The 27,055-nt window shown below is 47.2% G+C and overlaps 2 protein-coding genes across 5 annotated transcripts in view; one reads left to right on the forward strand and one right to left on the reverse strand.

Annotated features, from left to right (window-relative positions):
- Positions 1–1,261: 1,261 nt before the first annotated feature.
- eif2ak4 (eukaryotic translation initiation factor 2 alpha kinase 4) lies at positions 1,262–25,162 on the forward strand. Its single transcript, XM_076979015.1, is given in 40 exon segments — positions 1,262–1,609; positions 1,745–1,860; positions 2,192–2,294; positions 2,487–2,660; positions 2,845–2,925; positions 3,560–3,702; positions 3,825–3,925; positions 4,056–4,213; positions 4,556–5,091; positions 5,700–5,815; positions 5,912–6,066; positions 6,205–6,510; positions 6,512–6,648; positions 6,776–6,848; positions 6,989–7,078; positions 7,157–7,279; positions 7,722–7,826; positions 8,522–8,585; positions 8,711–8,790; positions 8,907–9,008; positions 9,151–9,201; positions 9,294–9,530; positions 9,836–9,911; positions 11,606–11,727; positions 11,924–11,973; positions 12,396–12,564; positions 13,163–13,279; positions 14,056–14,121; positions 14,402–14,575; positions 15,093–15,227; positions 15,368–15,475; positions 16,394–16,522; positions 18,668–18,754; positions 19,117–19,226; positions 19,345–19,403; positions 19,924–20,027; positions 20,748–20,816; positions 22,011–22,055; positions 22,803–22,918; positions 24,086–25,162. Coding segments are annotated over 40 exon segments (4,974 nt in total). The 5' UTR covers positions 1,262–1,480; the 3' UTR covers positions 24,144–25,162.
- LOC143481074 (cysteine-rich motor neuron 1 protein) overlaps positions 24,732–27,055 on the reverse strand; it is a 38,717-nt gene continuing 36,393 nt past the window's right edge. For all 4 annotated transcript variants that reach the window (XM_076979018.1, XM_076979019.1, XM_076979016.1 and 1 more), the window contains one exon: positions 24,732–26,682. In XM_076979018.1, the coding sequence (XP_076835133.1) occupies positions 26,491–26,682 (192 nt within the window). In that variant the 3' untranslated portion in view covers positions 24,732–26,490. The remainder of the gene's footprint in view (positions 26,683–27,055) is intronic.

Consider the following 27,055-nt stretch of genomic DNA (forward strand, 5'->3'; position numbering starts at 1 on the left):
GGCTGAATTCTCTCCTTTTAGGGTAATGGTGTGAAACAGGTGATGTAAATGTGCACACACTGGGGTACCATAGAATTGAACCAGAGAAGAGGGCTCCGTATTAGCTATTAACCCATACAACCCTAATTAGCCCATTGTCTTTGTGGTGATGGGCTGAAAAAATATATGTTTATTTTATAATTAGTGATCATATATAATCACATCAATAAATACAAGTTTCTATATTACCTCTAGACTTTAGCACCCTACTTCACAATGTGATGTGTTTCCTGAAAGTTTTTTAAACTAATGTACTAAAGTATAAGCTATATTGAATGAAACATAGTCTTATCATCCCAGACCAAACTGTAGAAGCTGTAGAGTTCAACACAGTGGAAGATTATTAATAAATCATGCTATGCTATATGCAGCTACTATAAAAAAAAAGTCCATAGCTAGTTTTTAGCCTAATGAGAATTACAGTGTGTGAGGGACATAGGCTGCTATTTGTCAGACATATTAGGTATCGGTTTAATTATGTGAGTACATCTATCTTTCTTGCATATTCCTGTTGGTAATGAGGTTAGTTATATTTAGTCTCTTTGCACCAAATATGTCTTCTTCTATCTGCAGAGATAGAAGTAACATCATATTTACCAAGAGTACACTGCTGGAATGGAAAGTACAGGCTGGCTATTCATAGGCATGGAGAGGTCTGAACAGATGTTATCAAAAGACTGACCAGAATGCTGGAAGAAGATAATGGTAAGATCCATATATGTCAAGGATAGCCTAGACTTTACATCCTGAAATTCAGCTTCAGTGTGTGAGAGGGCAAAATTCATACTGTGGGACTGGAGACCTAATGTACTCTATTGACCTTCAGTAACAACATATAGTAAAGAATGACACTTGTGTAGGTAATACTTTGAAATAATAACCAAATGTATTAAAACTTACTGCTAAGACAGCTTCTGTATCTTCACCTATCAGCCATTAGGCAACAGTGTATTGACAGGACATTGCTACTGAATGGGGAATCAGCGCCGGTCAGTGTTTGTATTGGTGTACTACAGTTACTTTTTTTCATCCCAATCCGTAAAGCCACACACGTAGGCACCATTTCAGCACAAATATTATGACATACAATGACACAGAAATAAACTGCGAAGTTATTGTAAATAATTCTGTCATTCACCAATAGAGGTAGCTTGTTTTATATATAGATTCGGCAGGTTTATTTTACTCTGTGGGTCTGACTGAACCGTTTGACGTCATTCGTGCGACCGTCTGACACGCCTGACACGCGCCAGAGTAAAAGTTGTGTTGTTGCATGTCGTTTCCTCAAAAGTTTTATTTAAAATGTCCGTCGCCGTTATTTTTTTATCTACCGGGTATTTCACGCTTTCCCTTTTGAAAATGCAATTAATATGAAATGAACTATAGAGGTTGCTCCCAGCAGCTTGTTTTGCGAGGGGCGTGAGTATGTGTGTGGAACAGAATGAGTGGTTCTCCTAACTCTCCAGATGGCAACGACGACTATTGTGTCCAGCAGGAACACGAGCTGGAGGCCCTCGCATCAATATTTGGAGAAGATTTTGAAGATCTACGCATTAAGCATCCCTGGAAGGTACTGCCCACCCTTACAGTTATCATAGGAGGCTAACGTTATCCGGCTAGTTGCAACTTGTACTTCCTATTGAACTTTTAGTGTATTATTTCGAGTGTGTTGAGTAATCACAGTTCTTCTCTCCTGTGATTTCAGATTCGACGTCCTCCGGAGGTGTATTTGTTCTTGCGCCCTAAAGGTCTGAGTTATGGCCGAGAGTGTTACGTGAACGTGGACTTGGAAGTCAGATGCCCACCAACATATCCTGATGTGTAAGATTTCATGCATCTGCACAAGACACAGTAATAATACTCTTATAATACAGCTTAAGAACTAAACATTCAGTTGAACTGCAAAACGGGTTGCATGGTGCAGTTATGGTAAAAATTGAATATTTTATTTGATTTACAGTACTATACTAAATACATTTGTTAATATTATCTATATTATGTTTGCAGGTGCAAGAAACGTGATTGTTAGGCTTTGGATGTGCTCTGTGGATTATGGTCTTGTGGTGTGTGTTCTTCAACTTTTTGAGAAAAGCTTAGTGCTTATGATCTGCTGTTTGTCTCCTCTGCCTGCTCTCTTTGGTACATCACCTAGTCCTCCAGAGCTTGAGCTGAAGAATGCCACAGGTCTATCCAAGGACAAACTGCAGAGCCTTCAGACTGAGCTCAACAAACTCGCCTTAGACAGATGTGGTGAGGTGAGATTTGCACATGTAGCTGGTGTACTACACCAGTGGTTATCCCGTGTCCTCACCATGCTCTTTGACATAATATCCATCATGTGATTTTCTTTTGTGTTAATTTGACAACCAGATTGGGCTTGTGGTTGGGCTACTACTATGTTTGTTTCCTGACACTGCTAACCCCACCCCCATGTTTCATGTTTGCAGGTGATGATCTATGAACTAGCAGACTTTGTGCAGGGCTTCCTGACCGAGCACAACGTGCCTCCTTCTCGCTCCTTCCACGAGGAGATGCTGAAGAACCAGCGTGAGCAGCAGGAGCTCCTAGCCCAGGAGGAGCAGCGGAGGGTCGACCAGCGCCGCAGACAGGAGGAGCAGACGGTACCACCAAACTCATCCTAATTTACTTAAGACTTAGGACTTAATGTCCTATCGATTTTATTAATGCCACTAATTATTAGGCATAAGAAGACACATGTTTTGCAGCATTACACACACATTTCCATGCACATAGTTTTCTTGTGCACTAATAATTTATTTAGCCAGGGTTCTGATATCTCAACAGCAAAACGAGATCCTGGCTGAAATACAGAGACGGGAAGAGGAAAAGCGAGAGGAAAAGCGGAAGAAAGAAATGGCTAAACTGGTAAGACTCCTGCTCTTCGAGGTGGTCTTTTTTCAACCATATGGTGTTCATTTCACTGTGCAAAATTTGTTACAGAAGACTGCGCAGCACTGCACTGTTTGACCTTGTGTTTGACCTTATGTTTGATACAGCACTGCAGTGTTTGACCTTGCTCTCTAGTCAAAACATTTTGCAGGGAACATTCTAACCCTCCTGAATGCCTGGAGGTTAGCTGGGGGTTAGCTGGGGGTTAGCTGGGGGTTAGCTGGGGGTTAGCTGGAGGTTAGCTGGAGGTTAGCTGGAGGTTAGCTGGGGGTTAGCTGGGGGTTAGCTGGCGTACGGCGTGTCATCAGTGATACACAGTGATGTGGTATTGTCATTGTACTGACTGCTGTGGGAGCAATTCCGTTTAAAAAAAGGTTTCGGCATCAAATGTAGCATTAGTAGCTTCCCACACCCTTGCTGTACGTGTTCATACACCTGTTGTGTGACACCACCATGGTCAGGACTCATGCCCAAGCTACCTGCTACACAGCATACGTGTGACACTACCATCGGAGGGAAGTGTCCTCATTTACCTGGCAGTTACAGGACAGCTGTCTACAGCAGTGAATACGTCAATATGGCGCTGAGAGCCGGAGTGGTGTTTGTGCAGGAGCGTTTGGAGAGTGTGGAGCAGCGTGGTGGAGGAAGCCCGACTCTGGGCACCACGTCTTCCTCGGGCCCTTCCGCCGAAGCAGCAGAGAGCAGGAAAGGCTCCACAAACAGGCGGCGGACCACCTCCAGCAGCAGACACCGGTGTGCACGCACGTTTGGCGGGGCCACAGGGCGCTCCCTGCTCTGCTTAGGGCACCTGCTGATTCACACCTGACGCAAGGTGCCATCATTTTTGTGCTGAGCGTGTTTTTTCCTCCGGTAAGGCGAGACACTTGCAGTGAAGATCCAACGTGCGGTCACGAGTCCCTGCAGTTCAGCAGCAGTGCTGTGGGAGACGTCCTCGTACACAGAGGGAAGTGTATAGGTAAAGATCCACACACACTCAGCACGGTAGCCATGGCCAACTTCCACAAAGCAGCCTGAGCAGGAATCATACTAAAGGTGTGTGTGTGTGTGTGTGTGTGTGTGTGTGTGTGTGTGTGTGTGTGTATGAGGTGAGAGTGAAAGGCTGGGGCGTAGTGTGTATTATGCCCTCAATGCAACCTCTGGAGAATTTGCCGTGGTTTATGAATGGATTCTCCGCTGGAGTAAAAAGATGGGCAAGTTCTTCACCACTCAGGAGAAAGAGAAGATTGAGAAATGTAAAAAGCAGGTAAGGAGCTAGAAGTGGTTTAATCAGTCCATGGCATGGAATCAGAATTAATCTTGTGATAAAGTGATTAATCTTGAGATAATTGCTCATTGTCTCTCTATACTTGGCTAAAGTAATGTAAACTTTTATTGGTGATATTCTATTTACAGAAAAATCAGACTGCACAGCCATAATTAGCATGTGCGTGCTATTGTAAAATACTTCAAACATATTGTGCTGCTCTCAGTTCCAGTTGAAATGTTTAGATCTAAATGCTGATTCCTGTTGAGCTGTCTTCACGAGTTGGACCAGTGTTCATCACCTCTATCGCCACGTAACCCTTCCTTTGGCCCGTCCTCCCAGATCCACGGGGCTGAGAGTGAGCTGAACTCCCTGCTGAAACTGGACCACCCCAACCTGGTGCGCTACCAGGCCATGCGGCTATCTGAGCGGGAGGACTGCCTGGTGGTGGACCTGCTGGTTGAGCACGTGGCCGGCTACGGCGTGGCCCAGGACCTGGCCGCGGGGGCCGCGCTGCCCATCGACCGGCTCCGCCATCACGCCTCGCAGTTGCTGGCCGCCCTCGACTACCTCCACGCCAACTCGGTGGTGCACAAGCAGCTCTGCGCCTCCTCCGTGCTCGTGGATGCCCGGGGCGACGTCAGGCTGGCCGACTACAGCCTGACCAAGCGGCTGGCAGACGTGTGCCGCGAGGACGTCTTCGAGCAGGCCCGCGTGCGCTTCAGCGAGGACATGCTGCCCACGCGGGCCGGCAAGAAGGGAGACGTGTGGAGCCTCGGCCTCCTCCTGCTGGCCCTCAGCCAGGGGCGCGAGGTCCGGGAGTACCCGCTGACCATTCCCTCCGACCTGCCCGCCGACCTTCAGGACTTCCTCAAGAAGTACGGCCTCGGCTCCTCAGGAGCCTGGTTGTTTATTTCTTATAGCAGTGTCTGTAATGTCTGGCACCTGGCTGGAGGCCAGCGTCTGCGGTGCTGTCTATAGCTGGTGCTAATTTAAACCTCAGCTATTCAGTTGTGCATTCTGTCAGATCGCTGCACTCTCTGTGTTAAATTTTCATTTAAGTATATTGTGTTTGCTTGTACTAAATCATCTTCTTTGACAAAGGTTTATAAGATGTTGCTTGCAGTAGAAATGGCGTTCATCCATAAGTGCAACACTGGCAGGGCCCTGTAGGGAGTCGTGTGTTGGCCTTTGAGCTTTCCGTTTTGGTCATACGTGCTATGAAGTGCACCTCTGGGCTTTAGAAGTGGGCGTTTCTGAACGGAAATCCGTGTGTATGAGAGTTTCTTCAAGTGAATATGGCCCATTCACATTGAGTGCTCTACGTTAAGCTCAAATTATTCCTGGTGTAATTACTTGGTTAACATGAATGTCCTAATTGTAAGTATTCAAACCAAATGTGAGGGTTCCCTGTGACTGAGTTGGTGTGAAGTTGCTGCCATGTATATATGCAGTGTAACTGGAAGTGTGTGTGTGTGTCTTGTAGGTGTGTGTGTCTCAATGATGCGGAGCGCTGGAACACTCAGCAGTTGCTGGAACATTCCTTTCTCCGACCACCCTCACCAAAGAGCCTTCCTGCAAGCCAGGAGCCTAGCCCAGAAGGTTACACACACACACACACACACGCCCACAAAACGGATATGTCATTTATAAAGTCTTACAAGTTACGTAAGTTTTGTCATTTCGAAATGTTGTCAGACATGGGTGTGGATTTTGCATCAACGGTTATCCCACAAAGTCACCTCCTCAGCGCCCCCTTCAGTGTGCTGGTGCAGAAGCAGTTCTCGCGGTACTACAACGAGTTTGAGGAGCTGCAGCTGCTGGGGAAGGGAGCCTTCGGGGCGGTCATCAAGGTGAGGAGACGTCTGCAGCACGTCCAGGTTCCCCCCAGAGTTCGGCCCCGGTTGAACGCGTGGAAGGAAAATATCGCAGCCTTTCTGCGTTCCTCACAACGCTGTCGTCCCCGTCCCTCTGTCCCCACGTCCGGGCAGGTCCAGAACAAGCTGGACGGCTGCTACTACGCAGTCAAGCGCATCCAGGTGAACCCGGCCAGCCGTCAGTTCCGCCGCATCAAGGGCGAGGTCACCCTGCTGTCGCGCCTCAACCACGAGAACATCGTACGCTACTACAACGCCTGGATCGAGCGGCAGGAGGCGCCGGCCGCGGGCGTGTCGGGCAGCGACAGCTCGGACACCGCCAGCACGCCCTCGCGACCCGTCGCACGCTCGCACGCCGCCTCGGCCCCGCCCCGCCGACTCAACGAGCTCGGCATGCCCGACGACGTGGAGGCGGACGCGCCCCCCCCCCGCGCTGGCCAGCTCCGTGGAGTGGAGCACCTCCCTGGAGAGGTCGTCCAGCGCCAAGTGTACCGCCACCGACTCCAGCGACGAGGAGGAGGAGGAGGAAGAGGCAGACGTCTTCTGCCCATCCTTTCTGTGAGCTGCTATGAATTTGTAACCCGTTTCAGATCCTGGCAGTGCACAGGTCTGGTAAACAGGCCCACGCCCTGTGTTAGTCATGTAGTCATTTTGAGTCTGAGTTGACTCTGCACTTTTCACACAGTCCCTCCAACAGCGATTCAGAGAGCGACATCATCTTCGACAATGGCGATGCCAGTCAAGACAGTCTTGCCCAGGTCAGAGGTCACTGGCGTTCTGCTTCCGAACTGCCGCAGTGTTTCGATCACCTTGTTAACGTCACCGCATTGTTGCCCGTTTGCCGTACGTCTCCACGTTTGCTCATGCGTCTCCACGTTTGCTCATGCGTCCCGTACAGGGAGACTTGAGTAAGGCGAAGGGGCTGGACGTGGCCGACAGTACCGACTCGGAGAACCCTCCCCTTATTGCACATTATCTGTACATTCAGGTGAGCACATGCACTCAACCATGACACCGTTGGTGGACTCTTGAGATGAACTTCTCACCTCCGATCTTCCCTCTGCAGATGGAATACTGTGAAAAAAGCACTTTGAGAGACACGATCGACCAGGGCCTGCACGAGGACTGCAGCCGACTCTGGAGACTGTTCAGAGAGATCCTGGACGGCTTGGCCTACATCCACGAACAGGTAACAAGACCGTGGCCAGACAGGGCAGAGGGCAAGCGCTTCAACATGAGTGTTCAGTGATTCATGTTATGTTGCTTCCTGTGTTAGGTTATTTACACGGTAAATGTTATTTTTGAGATGTGTTTGCAGTATTTGTAAAAGCAGACAGGAGAGTTGTGATGACAATTGAGAAAAAGGCCTTATTGTCTTACCTTCATGATCTGTCTAGTCAACAAAAATGACTGATAGAAAATTAGATCAGAGAAAAGAATGACATGGAGTGTAAGTAATATATATATAAAATATGTAACTATGTAATTTGGTTACAAGCTTAGAAAAGAGACCATATTCAATAGGTTTCTTTCATGGTTTGGTCTGGTTTTATGTGACGTGTTCTTCAGAGAGGGCTCAGTGTGGTGTGGCTGTGGGTCAGACTGTGAGCTGCCTGTGTCTTCCTTCTCAGGGGATGATTCATAGGGACCTGAAGCCTGTCAACATCTTCTTAGACTCTCATGATCATGTCAAGATCGGAGACTTTGGCTTGGCTACTGACCACCCAGCTTATGTGGTACTGTATAACTTTTGTATCTGAGATGGTTATAAAATGTAGGTATAATGTCTTGTTTATATAGAACAATGAACTGTGTGAAGAGATATGGCCAAGCTGTTTGCTTGCAGTATGCTATGATGTGGTGTTTCTGTGAATATCCTCCTCAAATGTTTATATGGTGGGGGTTTTGACGTTTTGGATCTTGACCCTACGTTAAGTGTTAGGGCTGTGTTTAGCACTCTGGGCACATGTTGTTGCTCCACCGTTACAGTAATACGAGTCTGTAACTGTTGTTGCTCCACCGTTACAGTAATACGAGTCTGTAACTGTTGTTGCTCCACAGTTACAGTAATACGAGTCTGTAACTGTTGTTGCTCCACCGTTACAGTAATACGAGTCTGTAACTGTTGTTGCTCCACAGTTACAGTAATACGAGTCTGTAACTGTTGTTGCTCCACAGTTACAGTAATACGAGTCTGTAACTGTTGTTGCTCCACAGTTACAGTAATACGAGTCTGTAACTGTTGTTGCTCCACCGTTACAGTAATACGAGTCTGTAACTGTTGTTGCTCCACAGTTACAGTAATACGAGTCTGTAACTGTTGTTGCTCCACCGTTACAGTAATACGAGTCTGTAACTGTTGTTGCTCCACAGTTACAGTAATACGAGTCTGTAACTGAAGAGTTCAATCATACGGGCTGCTTTCCCACAGGCCTCAGGGAGACTAGAGGTGGAAGACTGCGGCTCAGGTGTGGCCTTAAAATCAGACCCCACAGGTAAAGCAAAGAACCACCGCTGGCTTTAATCACCTCTAGCTTTAATCACCTCTAGCTTTAACCACCGCTGGCTTTAACCACCACTGGCTTTAACCAGGGATGTTCACCTTATATTTCTACACCAGGTAACATGACAGGTATGGTTGGCACTGCCCTATATGTCAGCCCAGAGGTCCAAGGAAATACCAAAGCCACATACAATCAGGTAACATTAACTTTAGTGCTTGCAAAGAGCTTTTCAATATTATAGCTTCAGCTGTAATATTTCTACAGTGCCCTTCAGTACTGTGTGTGTATGTGTGTGTGTGTGTGTGTTTGTAGAAAGTGGATCTCTTCAGTTTGGGGATCATCTTGTTTGAGATGTCCTACAGGCCCATGCCCACAGCGTCTGAGCGTATCTCTGTCCTCAGCCAACTCAGGAAGGTGAGTCTGCAGTGATTGTCTTGGTAAAACGGCCTCTGTGAAACGACCACAGATCCCCTCACGCGGAATTAGCAGAAAGCAGGCCTGTTTACCCAACCCCTCGCTTTTGTAATCAAGTAGCCTCTTGTTCATCTCTTCCCAGGAGTCTATTGACTTCCCCGAAGATTTTGACAGAGATGAGAAAGGAACGAAGGTGAGCATCAAACCAGGTGGTTCTTTAACGGGTTTGGGTCGGCCAGTAAGCCAACGTCCACCTCCTTGTCTGCACCTGCTGTGTGGCTGTAGAGAAAAGTGATCTGCTGGTTACTGAACCACGACCCGGCCCGTCGGCCCACGGCGGTGGAGCTCCTGAAGAGCGACCTCCTGCCCCCTCCGCAGATGGAGGAGTCTGAGCTGCACGAGGTGCTTCAGCACACCATGGCCAACGTGATGGGCAAGGCCTACCGCACCATGGTCAACCATCTGTTCTCCCAGAACACGTCTCCCGTAATGGACTACACCTACGACATCGACATCCACAAGGTAGCAAGGCCCAGTGTGGGAGTTTCATAGCCCAGGAGTTACTGCAGACCAGCTATATTTGATTTGCGGACAGTAGAGGCACCAGTTGTAGATATTAAGAGAACTAAGATAGAGAATAATGTATTCTGTGAAGTTTGACTGTCAACATTTGGTCATATTGTGCATTATTCCCTCCTCACCCCTAGATGTCGCTGTGTGGCTATGCAGTGCTGGTCCCCATTATGTACTGCCGTAACATAACCTGCTTTTGAACATCAGCACTGCTCCTGTTTCTGCACTGACACCACTGTTTTGATTTCTTACAGGGCAGTTTTAATTTCAACAGCACCAAACTTCAACAGTATGTGTATGAGACAATCACGAGGGTCTTCAAAAAACACGGTGAGTGACGGTGTTATAGGCGTTCTGGACGTTTTAGGTCGAGGTCACTTGTTTATTGTTTTCTTTCCTAGGGGGTAAACCTTTTACTTCACATCGAACAAGGCTTTTTCACTAGACACAGTACATCAGGTTAGACTAAAGGTATATGCAGTTATGGCTAAACTGACTAATGCAGGAAATTGCTCAGTGACAGGGTTTAATTCTGCAGCCTTAAACACTCTTTTCGCCTCAGAATTTTAAATGTATCTTTCTCTCTTCAATTAGTAAGAAATATGTGAATAATAATTATTCCCTACTTTCACTTTCTCAGGCTCTATGTCACATAATCCTCTAGGTCACAGGAGTACAGCAGAATTAATAGCATTTCATATTGGCATGTGGCTATCGGATCACCTGTAGGCTCTTCATTAAAGAGGCTTCGAATGTAATTTAACAAATCGGTGAGCATAGCAATCTACACTTGCTCCTGGCCCAAACAGCAGTTGGAACACGCGATCCGTCGTGCTGTCGCTCCGTTATCCTGCCAGGCTTTCGGGCCATGGTGTCCCAGTCTGTAATTTATTTAAATGAATTTTGTCCTCATGTAAATGTAGGACACATGAGGCAAAACCACAGTGCGTTTTCAATTACTAAGAAGGCTGTCAGTTTTTTTCTTGCTGTATGTTTTCAAGAGGTATATTTTCTAAAGAGGTCAATAAAATAGAGTTAAGAAGAGTGGTGGTATTGCTTTCGATTATGGTGACCTATATGGCAAGTTCATTGGGAAGGGGGTCTGTGTTCTATATCCTGTCGTGACAGATAATACTTGGCTCATGTTGGTTTAAGGCCATTAGGTTTTCATTGTAGGGTATTTTGTGTAACTGCCAACGATCTGTTTGCACAGGGTTTGCTTTACATGCAAGCTCCATCGCTAAGCCGTCATTCGTTTTGCAGTCTCACCCCTCTGGGTGCCCCTCAGCTAATAACGGGGGGTTGAAGTCATACAATGGCAGCAGGTTCATCTTCCCTCCCAGAGTGAGAGGGAAGTCACAGGTTCTAGGGAATCATGGGTCGTATTGTCAGCCCTGTGATGGCACGCGCACTGTCGATTGTATCCAACGTATGTCTTCAAATCGGCAGACAGACCGGTGCTTGATCTCCCAGCCTGTCCTGTTTGGTCAGCCAAGGTTTCGCGTTGGCGACAATCCACAATGACTTCAGGGTGATTCAGTAAGGCTTCAGGGGTGAGCATTTAGTAAGTTGTCAGTCTGAGTGAGTTACTGGTCCGCTGTGTGTCTGCCTTGTGGCTCTGAGATGTTGGTAATGTGAATGTGTGTGCACTGGTTTGTTGAACACGGTGTGGGTTCCTAACTGCAGGGGAAAAACTGAGAAGGATTTACTTTTCACTTTTGGCTTTGGTCCTTGTTGAAGTTATTCCATTATGCATTCTCTATATTCACTTGATCCGACTGTGGCCTCACCTTATGGTTCTCCATAACACATAATCTCTCTCTCTCTCTCTCCCCCCGTCTGTCTCTGTCTCTGTCTCTGTCTCTGTCTCTGTCTCTCTCTCTCTCTCTCTCTCTCTCTCTCTCTCTCTCTCTCTCTCTCTCTCTCTCTCTCTCTCTCTCTCTCTCTCTCTCTCTCTCTCTCTCTCTCTCTCTCTCTCTCTCTCTCTCTCACACACACACACACACATATGCCTTCTATCTCAGGTGCAGTACGACTACCGACCCCTCTGTTCTTGCCCAGGACCAAGAAGCTGTATGAGGGCTGTGAACTGGCCTGTTTTATGGACCACAGTGGGATGCTGGTCACCCTTCCATATGACCTGCGGGTGAGTGCAGCAGGGTCAGCCCGGGGTCGGCTGGATACGTGCCTGCCCCTCGGCCGCACAGGTCTGGATGGGTCCTCTGCTCACACAGCTTGCGGCGTATATTTGACCCGCGTCCTTCACTTTAAAGTCTGATTTACTTTATGGTGTTTTGTGTGGCAATTGTGTATTATTTCTTATGTTTACTTTCTCTCACCAGGTATCATTTGCCAGATTTGTGGCCAGAAACAACATATCACATTTAAAAAGGTAATTACTTTCAGAACAAACAGATTTTGTTTTATTGTTTGATAAAACTGTTACAGTATAGTATACACTCAGTGACAAAAATGAGAAAGTCCCTGCTGGATGCCAAGGGCTGATGTGTGGATGGTCCCCTCTGCACATGCTCCACTCAGCTTCATGCCAAAGGTGTTGAGACTCATGTCAGGGAACCATAGTGGTCAGGCCATTAACATCATGTCCCCTGAATGCTCTTAAATCCCTGGAGGCATTTGAATTCAGGCATGGATCCATTCTCTTGTCCCTCTCTGTCCCGTTGGGGCCATCTAGTGGCCATGGTGGGATGAAAGTGGTCCACCACCAAAGTTAAGTTCTACTTGGGCATGAAGGTGTAACTAGAACATGTTTACAACATTTCTAGAAGTTTTATTGAACCTGGTGTTTGCCAGATACTGCATCGAGCGTGTCTTCAGGCCCCGGAAGCTGGACAGGGCCCACCCCAGGGAGCTGCTGGAGTGTGCCTTTGACATCGTGGTGCCTGTCACGGGCGGTCTGCTCCCCGACGCCGAGACCATCTACACTGTCTCGGAGGTCATCCAGGAATTCGGCGCGCTGCAGGTATGGAGACCCGAGAAAAGTAGCCAAGCCACCGAATGAAGAGAATCCAGGAAGTGATTCATGATTCATGTCCTTTTCACTGCGAGCCTCAGAGGTCATGTAGTAATCGCAGCGTTCACAGTGGTAGTGTTCACTGTTCCCTGGAGTACCGTACAGCTCCTGTTTGACCGTCTGCTGTTGCACTTTTGTTTTGATCTTTCTGTTTTGTTGTTTGTTTGAAGACCCCGGTGGGGGAAACTAACCAGACAAACAAAATATCACAAAGCATCTTATGTTTTGTGAAAATGTCTGCCGTATTGCGGTCCCCCTACTTCGAAATGGGGAATACATTTTTTTTGCTAGATTATAATAGCAGAATGCATGGAGAATTCCAGAACCCTTAAAGATCATCACTTGACAGTAGCTCTGCGTCCACGCTGTCCGATATATGGCCTCTTGTGATCGGAGGAAGCATATTTCCCCAGTTATGGCAGCCTGGCTGTCAAAACACGTTTCTCCAGGCAACTGTGAGCATCACGGTGCATCAAACATATTCCACATTACTCCAAAGTCAGTGGCTTAGTGCTTATTCCCCATGTGTGGTTTGGCTGGCTTGCAGGAGAGGAACTACACCATCTATCTGAACCACACGAGTCTGCTGAGGGCCATCCTGCTACACAGCGGGGTACCAGAAGACAAACTGAGCCAGGCCTCCACTATACTGTGTGATGCCATGGTGAGATGGCCTGGACACGCGCGCACTCATTCACTCACTCACTCACGCATGAGCGCTACGAGACAATTGTTGACTGCCAGTAAATTGGGTGTGGCTAGTTGTTGGTAAATCAAATTTATTGTTTAATTCCCATGTCACTGTTAATAGTTCTTGTGACGTCAGTTAGTAATGGGTTATTTTAATGATTCTTTCGACGTCACCGACATGGCGACAGCCGTTAAGTTTCCGTTACACAAGGTCATTTGGGAAGAGGAAGCACAGTGGTTCATTCAGTAACAGACGCCTCAGACAGACCTTTACTGACGCTGGCTACAGAAACCAGTAGCATACAGCTTGCATTAGGTTGGTGTGAATAGTGAATAGAAGGATTTGATATGTATGTACTGTGTATGTATGCTGTGGAGGTAAGAGGTTTGAGGTTAAGTTTATTCTAGGTTTATACTGCAGGGAGTGTAATAACTCCTCTCTGAAGGAGTGTAAGAAACATCTTTCTCTTAATCCTTTGTACGCCCTGTGGCCAATTAACTCATTAAAATTTAATATGACGTATTTCTAACTGACCTTGGACCTTCTTTAAGCTGTGTTCTGTGATCAGAAACCAGGTTCTTCCGTCCAAATTCAGAGTTCATCAGGTTCACTGTCGGCCCTGTTTTGATAACATTTCAAGCACTCCCTCAAGGTCTATTAGTAACATAACTTGGAATCTCTCACTCACTCTCTCTCACACTCTCTCTCTCTCTCTCTCTCTCTCTTTCCCTCTGTCGTTCTCACCACAGAGTGAAAAGCTGACCAAGCGTGAAGTGGAAGCCAAGTTCTGTAACCTGTCCTTGTCCAGTAACAGTGTAAGCTGAAGGACCTGCACATATGCTGCGTGTTGTACGTTGCGTGCCTGTGTTGCCGGAGAACCGTCCGAAACAAAATCCATCAAGGCAGCTTACATTAACGTGCATGAACTTTATTATTTCAAAGGATCCTTAATCATAAATATGTCAGTAAACTACAATAATTTATCGACTCAAACAACCACATATAGCCTTATACCTCACCTCTACCCATTTTCAAAATGGCGGTGGTCGTGACCAAGTGGCCCCTGTCCTCATGCACTCCCCTGTACGTGTGCAGCTGCAGACGCTGTACAAGTTCATCGAGCAGAAGGGCGAGGTGCGCGAGCTCGTCCCCCTCATCAACTCGCTCACCAAGCAGAAGAGTTCCGCCGTGGCCCAGCTGGCCAAGCAGGGCCTGAAGGACCTGGAGGAGGTCACCACGCTGCTGAAGAAACTGGCGGTGAAGCTGCAGGTACGGGGGCCTCGTGCACGGCCGGGAGGGAGGAGACCCAGCCCTGACGTCAGCCCATGGGAGGGGGCTGTATCGGAGGGAAATGCAGTTGGTTTAAGGGAAATTGGTTTTAAAGAAACAATCTCCTCAGCTGTTGGATTATGTACATTTAATCGCGTCTTTTAATTAACCTAATTGGATTCGAATAACTTAGCATATTTCAATTTCAAAGAGACGTCAGCTAATGAGATCCAGAGGGGCCCGTTATGCTGTTGGTTTGGCCTGACTTTAGAAGATGGAAAATACTCTGTCATACCATTAGTGCTTCACATAGTGCCAGCCCATCAGGTTCAAACATCTCTATCAAGAATCCTGGACACTTTTATGAAGTTATAAGAAATCATGAAACAACTTGGATGATTCCTTGTAACTGAAAATATGATCTCTCATCTGGTCGAGCTCTTATGTGGTTCTTGAAACGTAAGTCATGAAAAACTTGCTTTGATACTAAACAGATGAATTTCTTGCTGGCTTGCAGGTGGTGGTTAACCTGGGTCTGGTCTACAAGGTGCACCACCACTCTGGAGTCATCTTCCAGTTCGTGGCCTTCATCAAGAAGCGCAGACACACCGTGCCCGACATTGTGGCAGCAGGAGGGCGCTACGACCACCTGGTATCTCCTTGGAGAGCGCACAGTGCCGCATGTCTTGGCATGATCACAGATCCATGATGTTGTCGTGGCTTGGACTGTCACACCCGGTGTTGGTGTATTGGACGTTCTCATGAAGTTCTCTCTCCTCTTATTCTGTTCAGATCCTGGAGTTCCGCGTTCCAGGGGCCACCACCCCAGTGCCTTCAGCTGTGGGGGCGAGCATTGCCCTGGATAAGATCTGCACAGCTGTGGCGACCATGGAAGAACCGGTGAGCAAGGCTGTTCCTACCTCTGCTGTTCCTGCGTGTTCCTCTCCCTCCGCTGTTCCTACCTCTGCTGTTCCTGCGTGTTCCTCTCCCTCCGCTGTTCCTGCCTCTGCTGTTCCTGCGTGTTCCTCTCCCTCCGCTGTTCCTGCCTCTGCTGTTCCTGCGTGTTCCTCTCCCTCCGCTGTTCCTGCCTCTGCTGTTCCTGCGTGTTCCTCTCCCTCCGCTGTTCCTACCTCTGCTGTTCCTGCGTGTTCCTCTCCCTCCGCTGTTCCTACCTCTGCTGTTCCTGCGTGTTCCTCTCCCTCCGCTGTTCCTACCTCTGCTGTTCCTGCGTGTTCCTCTCCCTCCGCTGTTCCTACCTCTGCTGTTCCTGCGTGTTCCTCTCCCTCTGCTGTTCCTCTCCCTCCGCTGTTCCTGCGTGTTCCTCTCCCTCCGCTGTTCCTACCTCTGCTGTTCCTGCGTGTTCCTCTCCCTCCGCTGTTCCTACCTCTGCTGTTCCTGCGTGTTCCTCTCCCTCCGCTGTTCCTACCTCTGCTGTTCCTGCGTGTTCCTCTCCCTCTGCTGTTCCTCTCCCTCCGCTGTTCCTTCCTCTGCTGTTCCTGCTTGTTCCTCTCCCTCCGCTGTTCCTACCTCTGCTGTTCCTGCGTGTTCCTCTCCCTCCGCTGTTCCTACCTCTGCTGTTCCTGCGTGTTCCTCTCCCTCCGCTGTTCCTACCTCTGCTGTTCCTGCTGTTCCTCTCCCTCCGCTGTTCCTACCTCTGCTGTTCCTGCGTGTTCCTCTCCCTCCGCTGTTCCTACCTCTGCTGTTCCTGCGTGTTCCTCTCCCTCCGCTGTTCCTACCTCTGCTGTTCCTGCGTGTTCTTCTCCCTCCGCTGTTCCTCCATCTGCTGTTCCTGCCTCTGACCTCCCCCTCCTTCCATAGCCCTCCGTGAGCTCCTGCGACGTGCTGGTGGTCCCCGTCGGCCACAGCTCCAACAGCAGGGCCATCAGCATCACCCAGAAGTTGTGGACGTCCGGCGTGTCTGCTGACCTGGTCTACGACACATTACAGGTTGGGGACAAAACCACAATGTGCAATATGGCCGCATTCCTCTCACTGTGGAATTGCTGGTTGATGTGAGGGTCGGCCATTTTTTCACTGAGGTGCTGAGTCATGTTTTTGTAGTTGTGGCTGCGTAGCCGTCTTACCAGGCTGATATGACAGTGTGGCCTGCTTGCTCACTGTTGTGCCCACGGCATCACATGCTGCACGTCCAAAACACAGACTTCCAGTTCCCAGGGGCTTGACCTTACACACACCGTCAAGACTCTCACACAGCTGTGGTGGTGCGCGAGCGTTTTTACGACGTCGGAGTCTTGCTCGTCCGAGACTCCCCCCCCCCCGCCCTTATTCCGTGTTCCACATCGCCTCTGTGCTATTGCGTGTCTTTCATCCGTGTCCCACGATCGGCTCTGCACTGCGTTCACACTCCACGCCTCCATGACATGTTGATTACAGTTACTTATTATACGTCTCTCTATGTATCTTGGCCCGTGTCTAAACCTCCCATTGCCCAACACTGTTCCCCAGAGCCCAAAATCAACAATGGCCTGATTGTCTTTTTCCTCTCATCACCGTGTGCTCGACTGCGGGAGATTATGTCATGGTCTGAAATACGGATACATTTCACTCAGGATTACCGCGCATGTAAGTCTCTGAGCCTCTGACAGTGTTGGGAACATGCTTAGACTCAGAGACTGCTGTTGCCATGTTTGTGCTAATCATCCTCAAACTTCATCCCTAGTCACTTACAGCCTAGGAACAGTTATACTCTGAGATGTCATGCCAAAATTAGAACTATAGAAGGTGTAGATTGAGACAATATGGAGAGTTTTGTCTACTTTTGCGATGGTAATGCTGAGTCCCGTGGCTTTAGAGGACATGTCCTCAGTCTGGGACTGTGCCATGCAAGGGGGTCTCTGTGCTTCCCACCAGCAGTACACAGGAAGGAGGACAAATGTCAGAGAGGTGGAGGCTTTTGCTGAGGAAAGACGGAGGATTTTCAGAGAATGACCAGCGGTCTGTGGAATGTCCCCGTGTGGTTTTCGCCTCTAGGACAGTAGGACAAAAGGGAAAAACTGATATTATAGGTCAGCTATAATGATACTACCGCAAACGTGTTTGTCCTCCGTGTGGTTTTCTGCTCAGGGCAGCGTTGTTCTACCTTTTGCTTGACTTTTGTAATCGCTGGAATAATGAACCATTATATGATTTGAGATTCCATTGCTGATCAAACATGGCACTTGTGGGCCTTCACTGGAAACTTAGCTGTAGACATTCTGTAGATGTAGAACCCCTAACATTCCCAACCTAAAACAGAAGAACCTCAGTGTTCCACACAGTGCTTAAGACAGAGATTAATGCTAAAGACAGAGATTAATGTTTTTACGACAGAGATTAATGTTTAAGACAGTGATTAATGCCTAAGCCTGAGATTAATGCCTAAGCCGGAGATCAATGCCTAAGCCGGAGTGTTGAGTGGATATATGCTGGTGAGACTGGTGAGGCAGGCTGGTTGGCAGCTGGGCTCCTCTGGTCCTGCTCCACTTCATGTGTGGTAGCCATGACGAGTGCTGAATCCGTGTCTACGGGCCATTTGTCTTGAGCTGATCTGCCATTGAGTGACAGGCACACAGTCTCTCTCTGTCTGTGTCTCACTCTCCCTCGCTCCCTCCCTCCCTCCATAGTGAACTGGGTGATTGAGTTATGTGTACAGAGGCAGATGTCATGGCAGCGCCCTCTATGCGGGCCCATCATGGTTCAGCCCAGTGGGCTTCCCAGTTCAACGGGCTGAACGGGCAGCTGGCCACCCTGAGCTCCCTGCGCTGCTGAGGAGTTGGAGGGTAGGAACTAGGACCTGGGAACCACAGCCAAGAACCTCCGGATGAAAAAGAGGTCAAAGGTCCTGAGGTGGCTCTGGTTCTGGAAAAAAGTGGTAGAAAAGAACCTCTTGATAGTTATGGTTAAGACATTGTCATTATGGTCTAACACAGCAGACATTCTTCACCTACAGCTCCCCAGATGCTGGGATGGTGAGGTTAAGAGTGTGGGTCGAGTGTGTGCGTTCGTGTGTGTGGCAAGGCGGGAGAGGGGAAGGCTTGTGCGTGCACTCGCTCCGTTTTGTTGGAAGATAAATATTCTCTACATATGTTTCAGTCTCAGGAGACCCTTCTGGAACACTGCAGGCTTGCAGGCATTACATTTATGATTCTTGTCTCTGACAAAGATGGCAACTATCTTAAGGTAAGCTGCACAAAACCACAGGCTATTTCTTTGTGGGGGGTGGGTGGGTGACAAACCCTGTAGGTATTTCTAATCCTTTCCTTGTTTTCATTAAACATGCTCCATTTGCAGTACATTTTGGCATTAGTCTTCCTATTTATACATACTAAAAAATTCAGAAAATGCTGAGCTGTTGTGGAACAGCAAGTGTGGACACGTGTCAGAGTGGTGCTCCTGCTCTTCTGTGTAGATGTCACGGCCGGACGGCAGCTCACACAGCTGTTCTACACCGAGGCACGGTGGAGGGTTGCATCACTCTAGTGGGGCTAGTCTGTGTCTAGCCTGTCTGTTACACACTCACCCAGTCCTCCTCCTTTTCCCAGGTAAAGTCTTTTGAGAAAGACCGTCAGTCAGAAAAAAAGATTCCCGAGTCGGATCTGGTGGACCATATCATCCAAAAATGTCGGACAAAGTTCTCTGAGGAGAGAAACCGGTGAGCAGCACAGCGTTCGCCCCATCCCCCCCCCCCCCTCCCCCTCCCGCCCGGCAGCGACCAACGGAAACATTAGCATTTGATTAACTTCACCCCCTTTGTGGATTGTTCCTTGCAGAGAGATATCGGAGGGAGCCTCTCTCCAGAATGCCAAGGGCTCTCCGCTGGTAAACTCAGGTATCCGATTTCCCCCTCCGTCATCCCTGTTGTCGGTATTGCTGTTAATCTGGAGCTGAGCCAAGCCACAGAGATGGTATGTGGCTAAGCAGAAATCCAATCCCAGGCCCACGTGTATTCAGAGAGAAGCAGGCACCAGGCCCACAGACCTCCATGGAGGGGCAGGCACTGCTGTGTGCATGTGTACACCCATTTGTACACTAGGACATCTCCAAAAGTTCTGCTGAGCAAGCAGATCTTTTGAGCCCTGTGTCTTCCAGTAGATAATCCATGCTCCACCTTTATTTCCCTCCGCAGATGTTCGAGGGCCAATTTAGAGCAAGACACGCAGTCTTTAACAATGGTTACTTTCCCCACCGGACTCCATTCTAAATTAAAACATGCTGTTCTTGTTAGTTATGCAAAGGAATGCTAAAAATGCATGAATAAAGAAAATGAAATGGTCTCGTCATCTGGTGATGTGATGTAAATCCCTGTGTGGGCAGACTTGTGATTGTGTGCTCATGCTGGTGTCCTCCAGGGTCTCTGGAGCAGCACGGAGGCAGCACGGCCATGAGCATGAACGTCTACCTGGTCTCGCCGGAGAAGGTTTCTGCCAGCGCACGGCGACGCTACGAGACACAGGTCTGTAACGGGGCCAGCTTTAAAAAACGCAATGGAAAATGTTTCCGTTTTGTCCATGACATTTACTAAAAATAAGTCAATTTTTACGACTGAGTTCAGTTTTGTGTGAAAAAATACTTAGTCCAGAAATGCTAACTTTGTGGCAAGTTCCCGCCAGCTGCCATTATGCAAATGAGATCAGGCCAGCTGGTGTCCACCAGTTCTCTTGTTTTGGGTGTTTTCTAACGATCAAAGCAGGGCAAAAAAAATTCTGGCATTCTCCCTCAAGCTCAATGGTGGCGCTGTTTACGAATTCCCACCCGACCTCCATGATGAACGCGCTACACTTTCCCCTCGACTTCTCACACCACGTGGGGATCAAAACGGAGGCGCCATGCCTGTATTTTCCCACATCTCTCCCACGCTAGGGCCCAACACACAACACCCTCCAGCCCTTCCAGCAGGATTGGAGAGCCCAGCCAGCCCGTCCTGTGTCGGATGGTGTAGGACGGGGGGGGGCCCCTTCCACCGCAGGCCCCGCTGGGCCTCTCGCGGGCCCCCCTTAGTGAACACGGATCACAGGGGCGCCTCATGCTTGACAGGCTGCCTCTAGCCCCGAGCCAGCCAGAGAGAAGCACTGAACCGCTGGCACACGCGGGGATGAAATGCTTTTTTGTTTTCCATCGATGTTCATTGCGATCATGGGAGCAATTGTTCCTTTCTCTCCCCTCTGCTCCCCAGATCCAAACCAGATTGCAGAATCTTGGTAGCAATTTGCAGAACAAGAGCAATGACATCGAAGTGCTGGCTGTAAGTAGAGGTGTTTTCCCCTCTGTCTAGTACATGACTTGGGGGTGGGGGTGGGGGTGGGGGTGGGTGTGGGGGTGGGTGTGGGGGTGGGGGTGGGGGTGGGGGTGGGGGGGTGGGGGTGGGTGTGGGGGTGGGTGTGGGGGTGTGGGTGGGGGTGGGTGTGGGGGTGTGGGTGGGGGTGGGGGTGGGGGTGGGGGTGGGTGTGGGGGGAGAAGGTGTCTTGAGACACAGCTTATTATTTTTGAAGGTCTCAAAGGTTTGGAGGTTTCATATAGAGACCCGTGTTGAAGTCCTTGTAGTCTTAAAAGTCTTTCTTTTTATAACATAGCTGTGAACAGAACACAGGACGGAAAACAAAAAATTGTCACTGTGACGTAAATCACTCATTCATATTTAGTTTGTGGTTTTATGGTAGATTTAATGTGAAGTATTTACTATATATTATGTTTGATTTACTAATTCTACACTGTCCAAAAACATTTGACTAGTTATGGTGATGTCTGGCTAATGTCACAGAGTGAGTTTGTGGAACTGGTGTGTAATTCTGGTGTGTAAATGTTACAAAACAACAAATGTTAAATGACTGTGTGTGTGGTATGTGTACACGCATTATAAGTGAAAGGACAGATTTATAAACTTGTTAGTTCTTCTCGGAGATAAAAGCTTTGCGTTTGTGATTGCACTCTTTGGTAGCTCAGACCCACAGACAGCACACGCCACAATCTGCCTCAACCTGGAAAACACTTCTGACAGTCTGCAGTGTAGAGAGACATTACAGAGAGGCCTTGAGGGCCCTTCACACACTGCAGTAAATATGTCCTTTACAATGATTAGATTTAAGTCGGTCCAGAGAAGAGTATTTGTTGAATGATGAAAATGTAAACATAAACAATCTAAATGTAAACACCATTGCTGAAATAGACCTACTTGCATTGTACAGTAACTCGTGCGGAATGGCAGAAATGGCCTTAATCATCACACTTACTCAAAATCTGTTTTCATAGTCTCTTATCTCCATGAGAGAAAAATGTTGGTTCTTTTGTAAAGCAGTGATGCTGACATACTTTGAAAATTTCCTGTGAAGTGGTACAGTGTTTATAAATGGTGATGGTGGTGCGTGTGCTGTGTACACAGTGCTTTCTAGATAAGACTCCATTGTGTCTGCGAAAGTAACCTTGTTTCCTCCGTTCCCAGGTCGACCTTCCGAAGGAAACCCTCATCAACTTCCTGTCTCTGGAGGTTTGTACTCTCTGCCCATTACGATGAGCTGCTGTAAACCAATGGCTAGGGAGACGGGTAAACAGGAAACAAAGCTGGGGCTCCTGTCTGGTGCACAGAAGGTTGAAGGAAACCGGATATGGAGGTTCCTCTCCCATCTCCTCCACTTTGTTATCGTTAGGGGATCCCTTCTCCTCTAGCCACCGTGACCTTTCATTCTTAGCACTGGCACAGGGCTGGAAGGAAAGGTAGGAAGGTTGTGGAGTTAGTGCCAGGAGCCACACCACACCGCTGCCCCCCCATCACAGGCCTTTGTTTGAATAAAAACACCGCGACTGTGTGGCAGCATAAGAACAGATGAGAAATCGAACCGGCAGCTTGGCGTGCTGTGCGGAATGAATGGACGGTTTGTCCACAAACGCCCCTCAGAGCGGCTGCGGAGAGCGGGGGAAAGAACCGCGGATGTGGCGGGTGAGACGACGGACAGCGCTGGAACCTGTGCACAGGGAGCGGGCTCCCGGACTCAGTTTGGACCGCTTAATGAAAACCTAGAGTTCATTCTTCTCGCTTCTGTAAAATATCCATTCACATTATTAAAATGCTTTATGACTTGCTTGACTAGCTTTTATAACAAAAACATCAACAATGGTTAAATACAGAATGTATAAAGGTCTTGAACAGTTTCTTCACTGAACGGCGGTTTGAACTAAGAGCTCTTGAGTCTGTGATTCTCCAGTAAACCATCTCTGCCTTTCTCCCTCCTTTTAGTTTGACGGAGAGGAACAATTCAACATCAGCGTCAAGCACCTACTGTCACGGCTCCCCAAACAGCGCTACCTGAAGTCCATATGCGAGGAGATCCACCGGTTTAAAATCACTAAAGGGTACGCCCGTGTTTGATGCTTGTTTTTGGTGTGCATCACACACATCCCTGTTCCATTAAAGCAATAAGCCAGTCCTTGGTGATTTGCCCTGAAGCACACCAGACCATCTGATAGCCTCCACTTCCATTTTATCAGCGGCCATGAAAGCTGTGATGTGCACCGCCGAGCGAATGAAAGCGCTTTGAGAGGGTCATTCGCTTTCTCGCTGTTGAACATCTGTGAAAATCCTGCTCTCATCCCAGGTGTCGAAGGCACTTTGAATGGAGACCTAGTCAGATGCTCAAAAGATACGGTCCACTTTTGGCACATGTGGTTGGCTTGTCTGTGCACACCCTCTACAGTCAGATAGTAAATCTAAAGAATTACTAGGAATTGGCTGGCAATGGAAAAGCCATCACCACACAAGAGCTCATAGCAATGGCTCTGGCAAAGTCCCAGGCCAGATCCACTCAGCCCACCTGAGCGGAGGGTCTCCAGACGAAGCCCCAGCAAACACACTAAATAAAAGCTCATTAGAGATGAAAGTGCTTCACTCTCTAATAGAAACCAGGGACGGTGTCATTGGAGTCGGTGCGACTCGGCTGCGTTTGGCACCTACAGACTAGATAGATGAGCCAGAACAGTTGTTTCTCATTTCCTTTTGTTTGCTTGTGCAGTCTAGTGGTGCAGAGGCCATGAGTGCTTGCCAATTGGATTCAGAAAAAGAACAATAGACATGTTGTGGGTCTTGGTGGGGGGGGGGGGGGGGGGGTGTGTAAATTATATAAGATTGGAGGCAGGATTACAGCATTTTAAGTAATAGTGAAGTATTAAAAGCACTTGAATCTCTTATGATAATAAAGTGCAGTTAAGCAAGGGAAAATAACAGAGGTAGTAGTCATCAAATATGTGCCGCTAAAAGTGATGTAGATCGATTATGTATACATCGGTTTGTCCTATATCAGGATGAACACAACCCAAACAGAACACCTTACCATCTGTAGTATTTTCCATCTTCTCTTTCTTTCCAAAAAGATGGGAATGTCCCCAAATGTCCCAAAACACTGCCAAAAGATGTAATAGTGATTTGCAACATGGCGCCCACAATTCCGCTAACATACTGGAGCAGTATCTCGCTCATCTGAGTAATGTTTTTCATGATGCCTTATAAGTGTTTTTCCTTTGCAGGGTTGCAGTGGTTGTCTTGTACAGTTACAGAGATGACTACTACAAGATTCTCCTCTAAACCACTTGTCACTTCCCTTACTAGACAACAGAACTTTGTTCCTCTGAAGGACTGGAGTAAAGTATCTTATTACAGGAGTCCATTTTCTGTAATGAAGACAATGTACATTTCTATCATGAAATGGATGTCAAATGTACAAATATTTGAGTGTTATTGTGAGGGCCCAATAATGATTTACCAACTATGAACCTTTGCACTCTGTAAACCTCCAGTATGGATTTTCTCCAGAGTGAAAATCTGTCAATCTTTATTTTCATAAACTAGTGTTGACACTTGACAGCGTATTACAATGCTAAAACCGATCCATTAAATAATTCCCCTACAAAAGGTTGTCATATTTGTATGTGCATCTTGTGAGATGGAATGGTGTAATAGCCTACATATAATGCCAGTCTTAATGCCAGCTTCAGTGTTGAATTCAGTCTCATCTTCATTTGGAGTGCTTCTGTATTCTACCTGGCAACCACACTGATTGCCTGATCATAAAGTCTTCTTTATGTGCAACTGATTTACACTAGCTGACAAGTGTCGAGGTTTGTGGACCTTGGCAGTGATCACAGTTAAACATTACAAATTAGAACACAGTGATCACACAATATATTTTAATAAATTTTTTTCAAAATAAGTGTAAATGTTGAATTAAACAATCTGCGAAATATGTATTTACAATAAGCAAAAAATAAAATAAATAAGCTCAAGGAATAAAAAAAGCAGATAAAAATGGAAATGGTTTACAAAATCAAAGGTACAGCAGCTTTGGCTACTAGTATTCCATCAACATCGAAACACCACACGTCTCCCTTACTCAAACTATAGTTTAGTATTAATAAATAAACTATGTGAAAAAATAAATAAGGTACTCTTCATCTATGGTTTATCTACTTTTTTTTACATTTATGAAATACAAACTGCCAAGGGGCTCCAGCAGCTGTGGATCACAACGGCCTCGACTTTTCTCACTGCTTTGTGTTTGTCTCTTTCCCACGGTCCCCCCCTTAATTGCAACACTACTTATGACAGGGCAGATCAAAAATGATTCAGTCTTACCGTCATCTGTTACGCAATGATCTTAGATTTTGGGCTTTCACACCATTTTTCTCTTAGACGGAGAACCCAAAATAGAAACACTGTGTTTACTTAAGCTGTGTAATCAGAGTTTTGATGGAAAGGCCTTGTATCCCTGTCCACACACCACTCCTTCCAGGAATATTTCATGCCTATTTGGTAAGCAGTTGATCCTAAAAGAAATGTTGTAGTCAAGTTCCCCCTCCATGGACAGTAATGCCACAGAACTGACATTATCAGGTCATTACATGGTGTAGGTGTAAAATACTGGATGTAAACCATCACCAAGCACAAGACTGGATAACATTATGTATGCTACACACAGAAATACAATTTTAAATGGTCTTGCACACACAATTTTGAAGTTCATGGTAGTTGGTGTACTAGTTGTATTGGTTCCAACTAGCTCATTTACAATGATTTTGAAACAGAGTGTACTTAATTATTTAGTAAAAGCAGGTTCAGTCATATCTTTAAATTTTTAAAGAGTATGGAAGTTTTCCATTATGCCATATCATCCCTGCCTGGCCTCTATATCTTACCATCTCAGCGGACGCTGTGACAGACAGCACAGAGTTGACTAGGAGTGAGACTGCAGGTAATACAATTGAAAGAAAAAAACAGATTAGATGTGAAGTAGCGGTTGGGCACTTTCTTCTCGTGTGGTGAGAGTTGTTTGAGTGTAATACAGTTTGGTTATAGTAGGGCCCAGCTATTTTTATCCTGCCGAAGTCAGCCAAGTAATTGACTCGCCCTCCAATAGTGTCACAGTAAATAGACATCCAGCCAAGTTTGCCATCAACCCTCAGAGCAGATCTCCTGACTCAAAGCGTTTTTTGAAGGCTGACATTTAAAAGTAAGTGTAAGCTGTCTTTAAAGTGGCAGTAATCTGTGGTGATGTCCATAGTCAAAAGGTCCATAACTGTTGTCTTCTGCTCAGCACAGATGTGAAGTCAAAGGTTCATCCACATCCCTGAAAGCACAGCATTTCCTATCGCCTTGATCCTGACATGGCAATATGGAGACGTTAAAGCTCCAAACATGGTATTACAGGCAAAGAAGAGAACTATATAATAAAACAACGACGTCACACGTTTCACAATACTTCTCATTGTCCACTGGAGACCAAAGTGCCTCATGTGAATTGGCAGCAGAGTAGAAGAATCCTCAGCATGTAGTGTGAGCTTCTCACATAAGCTCCACGGATGGTGTGAGAAACTTGAGGGAGATGAAAAGAAACACCCCGTGGTCCTGAGCGCCGTGTCTGGGAGAAGGGTCGGCTTTAACGCGGGACTCTGGCGTGGCTGTTGTCAAGTTTGGCTCGTGGGATGCTAAAACGCCCCCCATAGTGTGTGCCGGCCTCCAGGGGGAAGGGCAGACCGCAGTCGGTCTTCACGCTCTGGAACTTATTCTCCACAGACGGCTCCATGTACACAACGGAGTTCTTGTTCACGTGCTTCTTCAGGACCACGGTCTGGGGAGGAACGGGACATATTCCAAAAGGTCTTCATAAAGGAACACTGCTTGCTTTCAGGCCAGGAGGCGGGAAAAATCTAAAATCTGCCAACACTTTGACTCTTACAAACTGTGTGTCACGAATGTTTAGCTAGAACAGGATATCTAAAAAAAATGTGCGATTAATTACATTTCCCATGTCTTAACTTTTTTTTTTGCTGTAATGTTGTGAAAATACTTCAATCTTGTTTCAGTATTGTTTTCTAATATGTCCCCCCCACTTACTGGTGGACAAATAAATCAGTTCCAATCATTGCATGAAAGACATTCATGAGTCATAAAGACTATGAGTAACGTATCATCTATTAAAAAATACACAAATGCTCCATTTA

Source organism: Brachyhypopomus gauderio, chromosome 17, assembly GCF_052324685.1.
Source record: "Brachyhypopomus gauderio isolate BG-103 chromosome 17, BGAUD_0.2, whole genome shotgun sequence".
Taxonomy (NCBI): domain Eukaryota; kingdom Metazoa; phylum Chordata; class Actinopteri; order Gymnotiformes; family Hypopomidae; genus Brachyhypopomus; species Brachyhypopomus gauderio.